The sequence below is a fragment of the Gopherus flavomarginatus genome, chromosome 10 (genome assembly GCF_025201925.1).
Source record: "Gopherus flavomarginatus isolate rGopFla2 chromosome 10, rGopFla2.mat.asm, whole genome shotgun sequence".
Classification (NCBI taxonomy): Eukaryota; Metazoa; Chordata; order Testudines; family Testudinidae; genus Gopherus; species Gopherus flavomarginatus.
Window position 1 is genome coordinate 48671017 of NC_066626.1, and position 15150 is coordinate 48686166.

The 15150-nt window shown below is 39.1% G+C and overlaps 1 protein-coding gene across 6 annotated transcripts in view; it reads right to left on the minus strand.

Annotated features, from left to right (window-relative positions):
• Positions 1 to 15150, minus strand: part of SLC4A10 (solute carrier family 4 member 10) — a 331078-nt gene continuing 315928 nt past the window's right edge. For 5 of the 6 annotated variants that reach the window (XM_050969205.1, XM_050969204.1, XM_050969203.1 and 2 more), the window contains 6 exons: positions 14024 to 14092; positions 12629 to 12802; positions 11731 to 11853; positions 8616 to 8683; positions 7079 to 7195; positions 1 to 300 (listed from right to left, as the gene is read on the minus strand). In XM_050969205.1, the coding sequence (XP_050825162.1) occupies positions 234 to 300; positions 7079 to 7195; positions 8616 to 8683; positions 11731 to 11853; positions 12629 to 12802; positions 14024 to 14092 (618 nt within the window). In that variant the 3' untranslated portion in view covers positions 1 to 233. Of the gene's footprint in view, positions 301 to 6323; positions 6363 to 7078; positions 7196 to 8615; positions 8684 to 11730; positions 11854 to 12628; positions 12803 to 14023; positions 14093 to 15150 lie in introns of all 6 variants that reach the window. The other variant, XM_050969206.1, reaches the window with a different exon arrangement.

The window sequence follows — 15150 nt, forward strand, 5'->3', positions numbered from 1 at the left end:
AATGGCTAAAACATAGCAAGGAAAGTGAAGATTTTTGCATTGGGTACAGTAGATTTTTGCACAGATATCTGATGGTGTAGACACTTAGAAGAAAATGAAATAAATATTGCACTACTTACATTACCTGTGCTAGTTTGGGATGAAAGACAAGTTTACAATATATGATCAAATCAGTTATATTAATGATTGTGGCATTCCTTTCATTTGTTTGTAAAAATAAATTGAAGAACAAGTCATAGACAAGTCTCCCGGTCAACACCTTTCCCTGAGTCAGCTTTCTTCTCTCTTCTGCTTTCAGCACTGTGGGGGGAGGAGCGTAAATAAAAAAGAATATATGTTACAGCAGGGCTTATCCTAGTTGCTAAAGCATTTCACCTGGGGAAAAACACACATGATTGCATTAACTTTTCATGCTGCATGGCACAAACTGGGAAGCAAGAGTGAAAAATTGCAGTGTTCCATAGTACAGATGACACTGGCCAGCATTTTAGTAAAGAGATAAGTAAACAATAAACAAAGTTTACACGTGCAAATCTGCGAGCATGCAAGAAAAAATAGTTGCTGCTTTTTTTTTTTCAAATACTGTACAACTGTTAATGATTTTTTAAAACAATGATAATGGTACAATTTTGAGACAATACCAGCATTTTTTAAAATGACATAAACAAGAGGTCCCAGTATTTCTTTGCTATAAATATGTGTATTCTCATCACTCATGTATGAGAAATATTTTGGACCAATTTATTTGAAGAGGCAGTGAGCAGAGATTCAGGGTCTTCCTTTCTTCGGAAAAAAATCAAACTATTAATTGTAAATCATTGAGTCAGTACACATTTATGCTGTGTGATACCAGGCACAATTTTTTTTTTAAAAAAGGAGTATCCCAGCCATGCACAAGGCAGTTGTCAGCTGGATATTAACAAAAAGAATATTTTCTATTTTTGATTCAAATTCTAACACAATTTTAATGGAAAAATGCTGATGATTTGCCTACAGAAAGCAATATACAAGATGTGCAAGGGTGATTATTTTCTCTGTCCTGAATCCTATTTTATGACAACCTGCACAACACATAGGTTGCATTGTTATGTGAAAGGAGAGTCACTGCAAGCTCCTTAGAGCAAGATTCATCCAGTCACATTAATACAATTTAAAGACACTTCCAACAGGCAGGTAAATCAACCCTTTGACAAAGGATGGCGATATGCGTTTCTGAAATACAAACCTGGAGCATAACTATAACCTCCCGGTAGGAATGATTCCCTAGCAGGAGTAAATGAGAACCAGGCCAAATCCAAACAGGATTTTAAGTAAGGTGGGACAAATTTTCAAAGGAGTCTCCAACATTGCTCCTGTAAAATTTCCTCACACAAATAGTTTGTAGGGGTACAGATGTTATTTTCATTTAGTTAAATCAAGCCCAAACTTATCTCCCTGGCTGTGGAGGCTTCTGCCTATTTCAAGGGGTGCTTCTGGAACCAACAGAGGAATACTGATTTCAGCTGGATGCAACTGCCCAGTCCTGTCACCTTCTCTGGAAAAAAGAGTCTCTACCCTACCAGGCTGTCTCCTGGGGATGCTGTAGGGAGTGCATGTCCCCTGAGAGTCTGACATCAGGAGTGGATTTTTCCTTATCACTGAATCAGCCAGAGAAATCAAAATAGGCTGTGCTGGCTGAAGAGGATGTCTCCCTTGCTGAGATTCTGTGTGTAGACCCTTTGGGCTAAGGGGCTAAGGAGCACCGGTGAGCCATGGACAGGGACAGAAGAGTCCATGATAGGGTAACTGCACTGGAGTGGCTGAGAAGTCATTTACTTTACCTAACCTCTTCTCCCCTGAAGCAGCTCTGCAACACGTTCAGCACTGAACTTCTTGTTTGTTGGTTTATTATGTTAGCACCAAAGAGCGTTCCAAGATTCATGCACTCAGAACGCTTTGTATGTTTTTGGCTGGACAGAGCATGTACTGGTGAAAAATGCTTATATGAAATTTTATTACAGGATCTTCATTTGTTTCCATTAGCCTCATTTAGTCATGTTTGGCAGATAACATATAAACGAGGCCAGGGCTATATTAAATGCTTGTTTAGTGGTTCAGTCTCAAAAAGCACAAGTGCAATTGCCTTCAACACAAGACAATGCACATTTCTCTCTTTATGGCAGAACACACGTTCCTGCAGGAAGCAGAATACTGTCATCCCATTTCCTTAACTACCTGCAAAGCCCTTTGAACTTTTCAGTGTGGTCACCCTTATAACTATTACCACTGCATCCATTTATTTTCAATACTTTTCTAGCCATTTGAGATCAAACTGTATCCTCAAATATCAGCATAAAATTTCCACTGAACTCAATTTAAGCCACACACATGCACCTGAGGACAGAATTTGGCCCTTATTTAGTTTTGTTTCTGCTATATCATAACTAAGCATGATATGAACTTGCTTTTGTTTACAAAGAACAAAAAATAAAAAGATTGTGTCCTTTGTTTATTGGAATCCACCTCTGTCCCTGTGTTCTACTCAGGCAGCTGAGACAAGCTAGGCCACTAGACACAGACGACTTTGGATTTCTATAGCTATGGGTTGAGCATTTACAGTAAGGAGGATTTTATGGTTAAAAGCCTGAAAATGGAAAACGAAGGGCCTCATCCTCCAGTTCTTACTCACATGAGTATGAACTTCGTGCCCAGACCCTACATCTTAGGTTGAGTAAAAGGAGTGAAAATAATCACCAGGAAACACTGAATAGTCATAAAGGTCAAATTATCTCCTGAGACCCACCCCATACAACCTCATTAATATCATCTGAGCCAAATTCTCTGCCAACATAATTTGGTGCAGTTGTCTTAAAGTCACTGGAGATGCACCAGTATTTCCAGCAGAACATTTGGCTCATATACCTATTCCCTCTCTAGGGGGTGGGGTGTGTGTGTGTGTGTGTGTGTGCGTGTGCGTGTGCGTGCGCGCACAGAGGCAATAATAATTAAAGACAGCACCATAGATATGCATGGCACTTGGTAGATAAATGAGATACTGCCCCTGAGCTGAGGAGATTACAATCTCCATTTAAAAGCAGAAAAATACAGATCTGTAATACTTGTCACTCATGGGTAAGGCCCTGTATGTTTTAGGTTCAAGATTAGCTTCTAGTGAAAACTCTTGTAAGCCCCCTTAGCCACTGAGCCCTGGTCTACACGACGCGCTTAAACTGATTTTAGCAGCGTTAAACTGATTTAACGCTGTACCCGTCCACACTACGAGGCCCTTTATATCGATATAAAGGGCTCTTTAAATCGGTTTCTGTACTCCTCCCCGACGAGAGAAGTAGCGCTAAAATCGGTATTACCATATCAGATTAGAATTAGTATGGCCACAAATCGATGGTATTGGCCTCCAGGCGGTATCCCACAGTGCACCACTGTGACCGCTCTGGACAGCAATCTCAGCTCAGTGGCCAGGTAAACAGGAAAAGCCCCGCGCAATTTTGATTTTCATTTCCTGTTTGCACGGGTGGCAATGCAGTCCCAAATCCAAAAAGAGCTCCAGCATGGACCATACGGGAGATACTGAATCTGATTGCTGTATGGGGAGACAAACCTGTTCTATCAAAGCTCCGTTATAGAAGACGAAATGCCAAAGCGTTTGAAAAAAAAATCTACAGGCTACACAGTGCTGCGTGACAAGTGTAACGGGAAGCCAGAGACTCAAATCGACGCTCATGGAGGGAGTGAGGGGGTACTGAGGACTCCAGCTATCCCACAGTCCCCAGCAGTCTCCGAAAAGTATTTGCATTCTTGGCTGAGCTCCCAATGCCCGTAGGTTCAAACACATTGTCTGGCATAGTTCAGGGAATAGCTCGTCAATTTACACGCCCCCCCCATGTGAAAGGAAAGGGAAAGAAATAATTTCTTGATTTCTTTCAATGTCACCCTATGTCTGTCTACTGAATGCTGCTGGTAGACACGATGCTGCAGCAGTGAAGAGAAGTATTCACTCCTTTCCCCTCCCCGGTGGCAGACGATGCAGTAGGACTGGTAACCGTCCTTCTTATCAACCTGTGAGTGCTCCTGGCTGGCTTCAGGTAAGGCTGGCCGGGGGCGCCTGGGTGAAAATAGGAATGACTCCTGGTCATTCCCAGTAGATGGTACAGAACGGCTGGTAACCGTCTTCATCATAGCAACTGGGGGCTGAGCTTCAATCAGCCCCCTCCCTTTCATGTGAAAAGAAAAGATTCTGTACTGCCTGGACTATCACAGCAGTGGGATGCTGGGCTCCTCTCCCCCATACTGCTTAATGTCCTGCCTGGACTATGATAGCACCGGGAGGCTGCCTCCCCATCATTTTATGTCACTAAAAACTCAGTGTTTCTTATTCCTGCATTCTTTATTACTTCATGACACAAATGCGGGGGACACTGCCATGGTAGCCCAGGAAGGTTGGAGGAGAAGGGAAGCAACGGGTGGGGTTGTTGCAGGGGCACCCCCCGGGAATGGCATGTAGCTCATCATTTCTGCAGGATCTGACACAGAGCAGCTGTATTCTCTGATACACTGCTTCTCTAGTACATTTGCCCCATATTCTGGGCAGGTCTGACTCTATTTTTAGAAACCATAAAGGAGGGATTGACTCAGGGAGTCATTCCCAGTTTTGCTTTTGCACCCCCGGCCAATCTCAGCCAGGGGCACCCATGATAGTAGCACACAGCACAGAAAGACACATAACCGTCATCTCATTGCCAAATTACACTGGCAGCAGACGGTACAGAATGACTGGTAACCATCTCTGCTATTATGCAAAAGCAAATGAATGCTGCTGTGTATCGCTGGAGTATCGCCTCTGTCCGTGGCATCCAGTACACATACGGTGACTGTAAAAAAAAAAAAAGCTGAACGGGCTCCATGGTTGCCATGCTATGGCGTCTGCCAGGGCAATCCAGGGAAAAAGGGCGCGAAATGATTGTCTGCTGTTGCTTTCCCGGAGGAAGGAATGACTGATGACATTCACCCAGAACCACCCGTGACAATGATTTTTGCCCCATCAGCCACTGGGCTCTCAACCCAGAATTTTAAGGGGCGGGGGAGACTGTGGGAACTATGGGATAGCTACAGAATAGCTACCCACAGTGCAACGCTCCGGAAATCGAAGCTAGCCTCGGACCATGTGCTGAATTAATGTGCTTAGTGTGGCTGCATGCACTCGACTTTATACAATCTGTTTTACAAAACCGGTTTATGTAAAATCGGAATAATCCCGTAGTGTAGATGTACCCTGAGTGGTTGCACTGGTGCGTCTCCCCTTGAAAATAGGATTCTTTACCTTAGTTTCCACAGAGATATTCTGAGCAAGGCTTATGCACTCAAGTTACATGCAGGGATTCAGAATTGGGTTCATAATGAAATAATCTAGCTCAGAGTTTATTAAAATGAGTAGCAGGTTGCTTAGAACTTTATTAGTGAGGGGACTATTTCTGTGTTTGTGTTTTTAGCTATCACTGAAATTGCAGTCACTGCATTTCTGATGTAGGATTTTTAACCAGTAGATCCACATAGCTGTTAAGAGACAGCCCCAAAATGCAGAGGGTTAGAGAGTTCCCCTGCACAGCCTCACTATACACTTCCCCCATACACAGATCTACTGTGATTATGGCCTTTGGAACTCATATAGAGGGTGGGAGACAAAATCAGAGCCATGTTTTTATTTTGATTGATAGTAAATTGGTCCTAAAATGGAGCACATGAGTAAACTGGTCCATAGAGATTTGAAATCAAGATTGTTGGTCATTAACTGTTAAACTTGTTCATGCTGTTTGTGTAAAGGAACAACACTGAAAAAGCAGCGTGCCATTTTGGGGTGACAAAATTCAGGACCACAACTTCTATATTTAATTTCACTCAGTTTAGTGACGCTAACTGAATTTTTTTCTACTATTTCATCTCTTCCCAAATTAAAAAATCAACTTTCCAGGGATATATCTTGGATTTAGAAATCTATGGTACAAATTCTGGATTAAAATAATAAAAATTACTACTGGACAAATAAAAATGTATATATTGTGAGTAAATTCAATTTCTCATTTAAATAGACAATGTATATGGATTCCTTAAAAACATGAGAAACACTTCCAGACCTTATAGAACAGTACCTATTTCAAATATTACAAAATAACACTGAGAATTCTGACAGAAATATTTTAACATGGATCATGAGTTTTCCATTCATTTTGTCTCCCCAAAAATTACATATAGTAAATCATCTGGGTTTCCAGAAGACACTATTTAAAATGGGAAAATGCAATCGAGGAGGTTGAGGGACAGGGTCTTACCTTTGGGGAATCAGCTTCTAGAGTGATTAGGAAGGGGAGCTTATGATAGAAATGTGATATAAAACAATTAAGTAGAAAATCATGTTAATTTAAAAGTTATGAAAATAGCAGAAGATACTTGCTACAATAAATGCTGTACATTTAACATATCTACTCATTCATAGTCGTACTCTACGGCATGGACAAAAATGCTCTTGGCATTTTACAATATTCCTGGATTATACTTTAAACTTTATGCCAACAGGAAATTACATTTGTTTGGCTGTTCTAAATAGGAGTTACAAATATTCAGAAATATATATAATGAAAGATACTTTTATTGCAATTTCAAGCATTCTACTTTGCCCTAAATGTATATGTGTAACACTCATTAACACTAGTGGGTACTGCGTGTGAACATGTCAGTTACAGTGATGACCATGTTGTCTTTATTCAAAGAACAGACTCAGAATAAATGCTGTGTGATTTCAGGTATTATGAGTCTGTGGTTTGTTACACAGGCATCAGCATACTGAACTATATTATTTTCCACCCTAGCATGCAAGTATTTGTGATTCTATAAGGTCATAATATGTATATGGCTCAGAATATTTTAATTAGACAATTTTTAAAAAAATAAATAACTCTTCAAGAAATAAACTTAGTGGTAGCCAAAGATGTTTTATAGTCCCTCAGTTTTCAATTTAAAAAAATCAGCTGTTTTGCTTGGCCCCAATACATGAGGTTTAATATATTAATAACTTAAAAGTTAAAACCTTTTAGAAGGAAAGCTTGACTCCTTATCCTTTGCATTCTCTGAGGATATCAGCAATGTCTTCCATACGGCAGTTTTTGCCATTTCATCAGAAATATTTATTACAGATGGATCATCTCTAGACAGAAATGAAAACACAATATCACAAGTGATCAGTCTTTGTTCTCTATATTACTATACAGCAGGACTTAGTCATTGATTATTATGATGAGAAATATATGAATATGTTAAACAATTATATTAGAACTTAGTAAATATTATTAGCAACTTCACACATACTCCATTAATGTCACTTATTTAGTGCTTGAGTCTTGCAAAATGTTGTACAAACATGAATTAATTGAGCCTAACAACATCTGCAAGGTAAGTAGGCATCACCACCAATTTATAGATGGGGAAAATGAGATACAGAAAGGTTATGTAAGTTTCCTAAGATCTCTGAACATATCAATGGACTAGAATGGAAGAATTCCTGGTCCGTAGCACCCTGATCAATTCACTAAATCAGTGTTTCTCAATGACCGGTCTGTGGACTGGTGACGGTTCCTGAGATCTCCCTGACGCAGTTGAAGAACACAGCCAGCCAGTTCCTAATATCAAAAAGATTGAGCAACACTGTTCTAGACTATACTAACCAACTCCAAGTGTAAGCTGCAGTGTTTTAAAACCATTGCAAAGCTGGAGTAATTTAAAGATTTTTTTTAATGATTTCAAAATGAATATTCTTTCTATTAAAAAAAAGGAGGTATTAAAAAAGTCAGTAACAGGAGACTCCTGAACCCTTTACTTATTTCCCTAACTTTACTAGGACTGCTGCTGAGTAAGAACTGTAGGACCGTGGACTTAACCTTTCATATATTTATTTTTTTAAAGTATTAAGGGCCTCAGTCTGTGATAGCATAAAACTAAATATTGTACATCATTTATGACATTACTTGTATGCAGATCAAGACTCGGTATACAAAAAAAAGAAAAAAGTGGCTCCAAAGTTTTTGATGAATTACACCTGTTTGCAAGACTAGTGTCTTGACTGTGCCTGTGGCCTCTTAAGGTATGTCTACAGTGCAATTAGAAATCAGCAGCTGGCTCATGCCAGCTGACACAGGCTCACAGGGTTTGACAGCAGGGCTGCAGCCTGAGCTCCGGGACCTTCCCACCCTGCTCCCCACCCTAGTCTTGCAGTGGGTGTACCAAGAGCCAGCCCAGATATTCACCATTAGTGGGCTGATCCTGCAGTCTTTTCACAGGCAAAACTTCCACTTCTGTACTTTTTTCATGCTGAATGAAGACTGCAGGATCAGGTCCCAAGACTAGGGAGGTGGAACCTAGGACACAAAAGCCTGAAGCATTAGCTTTGGGATTCATATTTGTGCTCTGCTAACACACATGCATATTTCCTCTTGATAGGACAGATTTCACTCTGTGCAAAGATTAAGAATTGTCACAAGTATTATGGCATGACAGGGTTTTATACAATTGTTTAGTCCTTTTCTCATGTTTGCTTACATCACCCCAAGTTAATCAAAAGTATATTTTACCTGTAATGACCTTCGAGTGGTAACTGAACAGTGCCTTCCTCTTCCATTGCTAACATACTTTGTTCTTCCTAGGAGGAAGACATTTAGATGCAAGAGACAAAATGATGTTCTGAACATGGATCTTTTTATATCTGTTATAACCTTTCTTTTCTGTAATATTAAATATTTACTAAAGTTCTTTAAAACAGAGGATACAATTCCAATTGCTTTTTATGCTTGAAACATCTGATGCTAAGAATAATGTATTTAAAGGACAATTTTCCACTTAATGGTATTTTTCAATGCTAAACATAAAAATTTCCTTTGTAACAAAAAGAGAGTGAAGTTACTAATAAATATTCAGCAAAGAATGTATATATCAGATTTCAAACACTATGTAAGAGCAGACATTTAAGCCGCACTGTTGAGCAAGCAAGAATCAGATAATCCCAGATTTATGTCTGCATGCACAGCCAGGGCTCCAAAATTAATTTTCAGTGGAACACAAAAAGGCAGCTAGGAATACCAGGGGCTAAGGAGAATGAGGATGTGCATTCAAATCCATTGGTCAAATATTGCAAGTTCATGAAACCTTTAACTCCAGAAAAACATAACTCCTAAAAGCAACATGTCCTGTTGACAGTGAGAGGGCAAGAGCCACTTCAAGCAGCTACAGGCTTTATTCCTTTTCTTAGTTCAAATCCAGAGCATTCCTCGAATATACGCCATTCCTTAACATATACCCTCAAGTATACCCCATTAAACTCAATGTTCTACAGAGCCCACATTATTCCAATACCTCAGGCAGGCCAGCACACATCCCAGGGCCTACTTAAGGGCCACAGCCCCATGCAACCTATTACATGAGGAAACTTCAACATTTTCCGCAAGAGTGCCAGGTTCTCTGCAAATGCAAAACTCTCTGCACTAAAGGTGGGTAGATACCTAATTTACAGGAAAATGTGGGTGCAGGAGAGTCTATACATGCCCCATTAATTCTATTCCTAGTGAGGGGCACCTAACCCATGCTCCCATGGTCAATCCTCTAACATCGCAATCCAACAAAACAAACCATTCAACTGAACCATGGAAATAATAGTGTCTGCACAACCTGAACCCAGGCAAATGCCTCAAAGTTAGGTGGGCCTACACTGCCCAATGGGTGCAATCATAACAGCCTGCGCTAACACAGCACAGCACACACAACCCCATAAAGACTGAATCACAAGCAATTAAAGCCCTATGTAACCAATAACCCAGGGGAAAGGGGTGGGAGTGTTATTTCCATACTGGGGAGCAAGAGGTGGCAGAGTAGGAAGAGGCTTGCTCCATTTGCCTTGTATGGGTGTCACTCTACTAGCTAATCCCTGCATTTATTAGGAGGATTGAGAGTGACCAACAGCAACAAAGTTAGGGATACCACCGCGTGGCAGGCACTGTGACAGCACCCTGGTTATATGGCCCACATTCCGAGCCCACACTCTTAATTTGGCACTAGTTATAATGGCCAGTATCATTTCCCTCAGTGAGGAAATTTAAGCCTTGCCAAAATTGAGGTTGTCTCCCTACCCATTTTACTACTAGACCTGTTAAAGAAGTCATCATTTTAATTTTTATAATGAGAATAGTGTATTTTGTCCATTCGGCTCTTACTCAAAATGGCTTAATTAACTCTGAAGCGGCCTCTGAAGTGTGTATTGGAAGAGATGAATAATATACAAAGCAAAACTGCAAAGCAGTGGAAAAAAATTGCCCTAGAAATGTAAAGCAACGTAAATTAAAAAATTTTGATCCAGTCAAACAAGTTTTTAGATCTTGTCAACTTTATTTATACTCTTGTGGGTAGAATATTTCTATTTTTAAAATCTGTGCAGTAGCAACTCTCCAATTAATTCTTTAGAATACATTTCAGAAGTTTTATTACTAGTTAATTTTGTCATTTCCAGGCTTCACAGCTTCATAAGTTTTTGACAGTTAAACAGTTTTAATGATAGCTCCAAATATTTAGAAATGCCAAAACATGTAAAAATAACCTCTCGAAATAGACAGTGACTGAAATAAAGCAGCAGCAGCAAAAAAAAAAAAAAAAATCCCAGTTTTGTTGTCTGATGCGATGCTATCTGGAATGTGAAAGAAAGCGACACAAAAGCAAAACATAGGGATGATATGAAAAGGGTTCCTTTCCAACAACCCAAAATGTGAAAAAAGGTACCTTGATTACTTATAATTAGTTTGACTCAAAAAGACAACAGATGTGGACTCTAATCTCTTGTTTCCATTGGTATATCAGTTACAGTGTGAAGTGGAATGAGCAGTGTATTTTAAATTTCATTCTGATAGCTTTGGACATAGATTGCAAATAGTAAATATTAATAATTAATATATTTATCATTTATATAGCATCTTTGGTTTTCCAATTATTTCATAAAAACACTAATTTTCACTATGCACCAGAGAGACAGGACAGTAAATTTTATCCCCATGCTACAGATGGTTAAACTGAGGTAGAGAGGCTAAGGCCCAGATTTTTAAAATACTTAGGAGCTGATGTGTTCAACTGAGTTAGGAGCCTACATACCACTTGTAAAAGGGATTTAGGCACCTAGAGGCAAAAATCCAAGTAGGAGACAAATGGGGTTTAGGCTCTCAAGTTCCTAAATCATTTTGAAAATTAGATTTAGCCTTCTAAATCACTCAGTGTTGCAACACTGAGCACAACGATGTCTGAATAACCTTTACAAATCCAGGCCTAAGTGAATTGTCCAAGGCCACTGAAGAACACTGTAATTTCCAGGATTAGAACTCGGGGGTTTCTGACTCCTAGGCCTGTGTTCAAATCACTAGACCATACCCCTCCCTACATAATTAGATATTACTACTGGGATTCCTTCCACCCACACAGAAACTCTTTGACCTCAGTATGATATTATGCTAGCATACAGGTCTGCAGTAGTGCATCTATTTGCAGGAATGGGTCTTAGATTTGTAACTTTAAAATGTGATATAATCAAGGTCAAAGGACTGACCCACTTAAGTCTACATGTCACATGGATGATGACTCAGCTCTAAGATTTGAGGTAAATAATTCAGTGGAAATATTGATAAAGAAGACTTAGGAAGTGAAACCCCGACCTACCTCTTTTTCTGCATCTTCCAGTTTCTTTTTCTTGCTCTCAGGCATCAAATCATCCAACCAGCTTAACTCCCGTTTGGTAAAAAATAAATCCATGAGTTTTCTGACAAACACCAAAGCTAAAACCTGGTCAAGACATTTATTTCAATGGTCAGGGTATTGTAGGCAAATAAAAAATGGTAAATATGCTTTTAAAGGGACACTTTCAAAAGTAATTGTGTTCAAATTTGTAGTTAAGAGGCATGCATGGCACAAGCATACATATGGATGTTATACTGTCTACTGTGCTTTGCTTGCATACATTTGGTTGGTGGATCATCTAAGAGGGAAGCTGGAATTGTATTCTTTATTTTGGAAGGGCTGATGCATTTTTCAGGGCTTGGGGAAAAATTTTTTAGGGTGCAGTATATTCTGGGCCAATTAATCTTTACTGTCATCCTCTATGGCAGCATGAAATACTAATCTTTTTTTAAGTCAATGATATAACTAAGGAGAATTGATTTCAGTAACAGAATCAATTGAGTTGTTTATTTCAACAAGCCATAAAACTGTTAACAACAAAAATCTCTCCAGGCACTAAACACCCTTATTGAATGGATGTTCTTTGTGTAAAACAATCAAGTAGAATTTTTTTTAAAGTGTTAAAGAGTCTCATAAAGGACCAAATCCTACTCACCCTTCTCATGAGAATAGGCAGTAGGGCTATTCAAATGTATAAAGTGAATGAGATTTGATCCAAACTGCAAGGGTTATCTAGAATTTCACTTAGATCATGCAATGTGAAACTACCCTTACCTGTATTTTGAATATGCCTGTACACAATTCAAGCTTTCTAGCAATTATTTATAAGTTGGGAGAAATAACTTATCTTTTTGAGAAAATAAAATAACATTTTTCATACCATCATTGGAAAGACAATGGCAGCTCTTGAAACCTTTATAATCCATAGGAGTACAAGACAGCTCAGCTGAATTATGGTGAAGAGATGGACTTTTCGAAGAGGAACATGCCTCAGATAAATAAAATCTGGTTGATGCTTTGCAGGCATCCAAAATAACTTTATTCTATCAAAAAGCTAGAAGAAATATAAAGCACAGATTTTAGCTACTAAATTCTAAGAAATTTATAAGCAACTGAAAACAAGGTCTTATAATGTGAAGTATGAGGCAACCTTAATAAAAGATGACACAACCAGCCCCACCGATAAACATAACTTAAAATAAATGGGACACTGCCAACTTGCAATCATATTTCCACATTTTGTGACAAGTAACCCTTAAAATATCTGGAACTGAAGGAGATTAAAGAAAAACGTTAGCTTCTTTCTCTTTTAGTTTGTTTTCTCTGTGCACTTGACAGCACTTTGTGCATAGCCTACTTCACCGTTTTGTTGATGGCGCATGCCCCTCCCCCAGGCTTTGCAAGGGTCCATCCATCTCAGCACTTTTCACACACCGGTGCAGCTGTACTGGCACTAGTCAATTTGGGGGAGTTCATGTAGGCTGGGCATACGTGTTTTTACTATGTCATTTCACTTTGCATCAGTACATGAGAAACAGCCCTAGTGCCAGATCCTGAGCTGCAGCTGTGGAGTGCTTGGCACAGCTCAGAAGAGTGGGATGTTAAGGAGCTGTTGGTACTCCCACGATCTTTGGCCAGCTCTGTGCTGGCCTAGGCCCAATGAGTAGATTGTTGCCAATGGTGTTCCAGCTGCCAACTGCCTCCAGGGCCATTCCAGCAGTGGGGAATCACTAGACAGAGCATTCCCTTTCCCCAAGTCATGTCCACTGTAGGAGTTGTTACAGTTGCTAATCCCTATCTGAAATATCCCTTACATGTGAGAGGGGAATCCTCAAGAGTCTGGCTAAACCAGCTGTAGAGCAGCTAAACAAAGGATTGGTCTTGTGTAGATGAAACTCAAGCAGATGTTTACCATTAATAATAGCAATGTTGAAATGGAAGAGGCAGCAGGCAGGTGTGTACAGAGGAAAGAGCCTGTGCAACAGTGCGTTGCTCTTAGGCCTACCCAAAAGTCTCTCTAAATAATCAACAGAGGAGCAGAAGAATCATTATTGGTTTTTAATGCTTTTTTAATTTCCATGTACACTATTTAAAGAGAAAAATCCATTTTATTTTTCAAATTAGTCACTTCCAGGAAATGAAACTTGACAGTGTCCCTTTAAGTTTCTATATGAAAGTAAATAGATAGTAAAAGAAAAAATGACTATCCATTTTAAAAGTAAACACAATAACTAACAGAGAAACATATGTGTGCTTTTCTTGTACTCCATTTTACCTGAATTCCCTTTAGAGATGAAGCACCCATGTAAAGAAATACCCCATAGAGTACTGGCATAGGAATAAACTGCACAGCGAGGGGAAAGAAAAAAAAGGAAGAAAAGAAGAACATAATGAATATCAGTTCATGTATAAAGATATTTTAATTCAAAGAGCCATGTTCCTGAATTACTCAAACCAGAATAAATTCAGAATAACTCCCTTAAAATTAGTAGAGTTACTCTGGGTTTACAACTGTGTAAATAAAAAGCACAATCTGGCTCCAAAGATGCATTTTGCTTTAACAGTTAGTTACCACAATGTACTTTACTCTCTGTTCTCAAAAATTAATACAAAATGCCTGGAAAATAAAAGTGTAAGAGTACATACATACAATACTCAGATAGCTTTCTGGTAAAATATTGTTCAGAATGTGACCTGAACATTGCAACCAACATTCTCAGAAAAAGCATCTAAGATTACACCTTTTTCATACTGTAAACAAAACAAAATAAATAATACTGCTAAGGGAAACTGTCTGTGTTGTTTGCACAGAGTTGTAAGTACAGAGCACAACTGTTTCCCAATGATTTTGTGAGTCTGACTAATTAGTTAAAATGTGCAGACTCTTTCTGGTACAAAGTATGTGGGCAGGGAAATCTTTCCATATTTAAGCACCTATTTTAAATGCAATCCACACAACACACTTGTTTGTGAAACATGCTTAACAATTATATTTAAATCAGAATTACCAAAAAATATAAGCATTAAACAACCTATTCCCTTCATGATAACCATACATAAGGCCAAATCCTGATCTCTATGAAACCTATGGCAAAATTCCCATCAATTTCATCAGGACAAGGATTTTGCCTACAAGGCTTACTGATATGGTGAGAATAGACCCCTAGTTTTTTGCTTTGACTTGGAACCTGTAGAGAATGTGAGAAAGCTTCACTGGTTATTTCAAAGACATCAACTGCAGAACGCTTATTGGAACCCCCCTTTTTTTAACCCACAGATCGATCACACAAGGTTCTTAAGTTATCCAAATGCTAAACAAATTCGGTTGCTCGTATAATTTAACCAGAGTTTGGTTTTTAGATGAAAATTTGCCATTAATCCAAGGCTGGACTAACCGTGAAA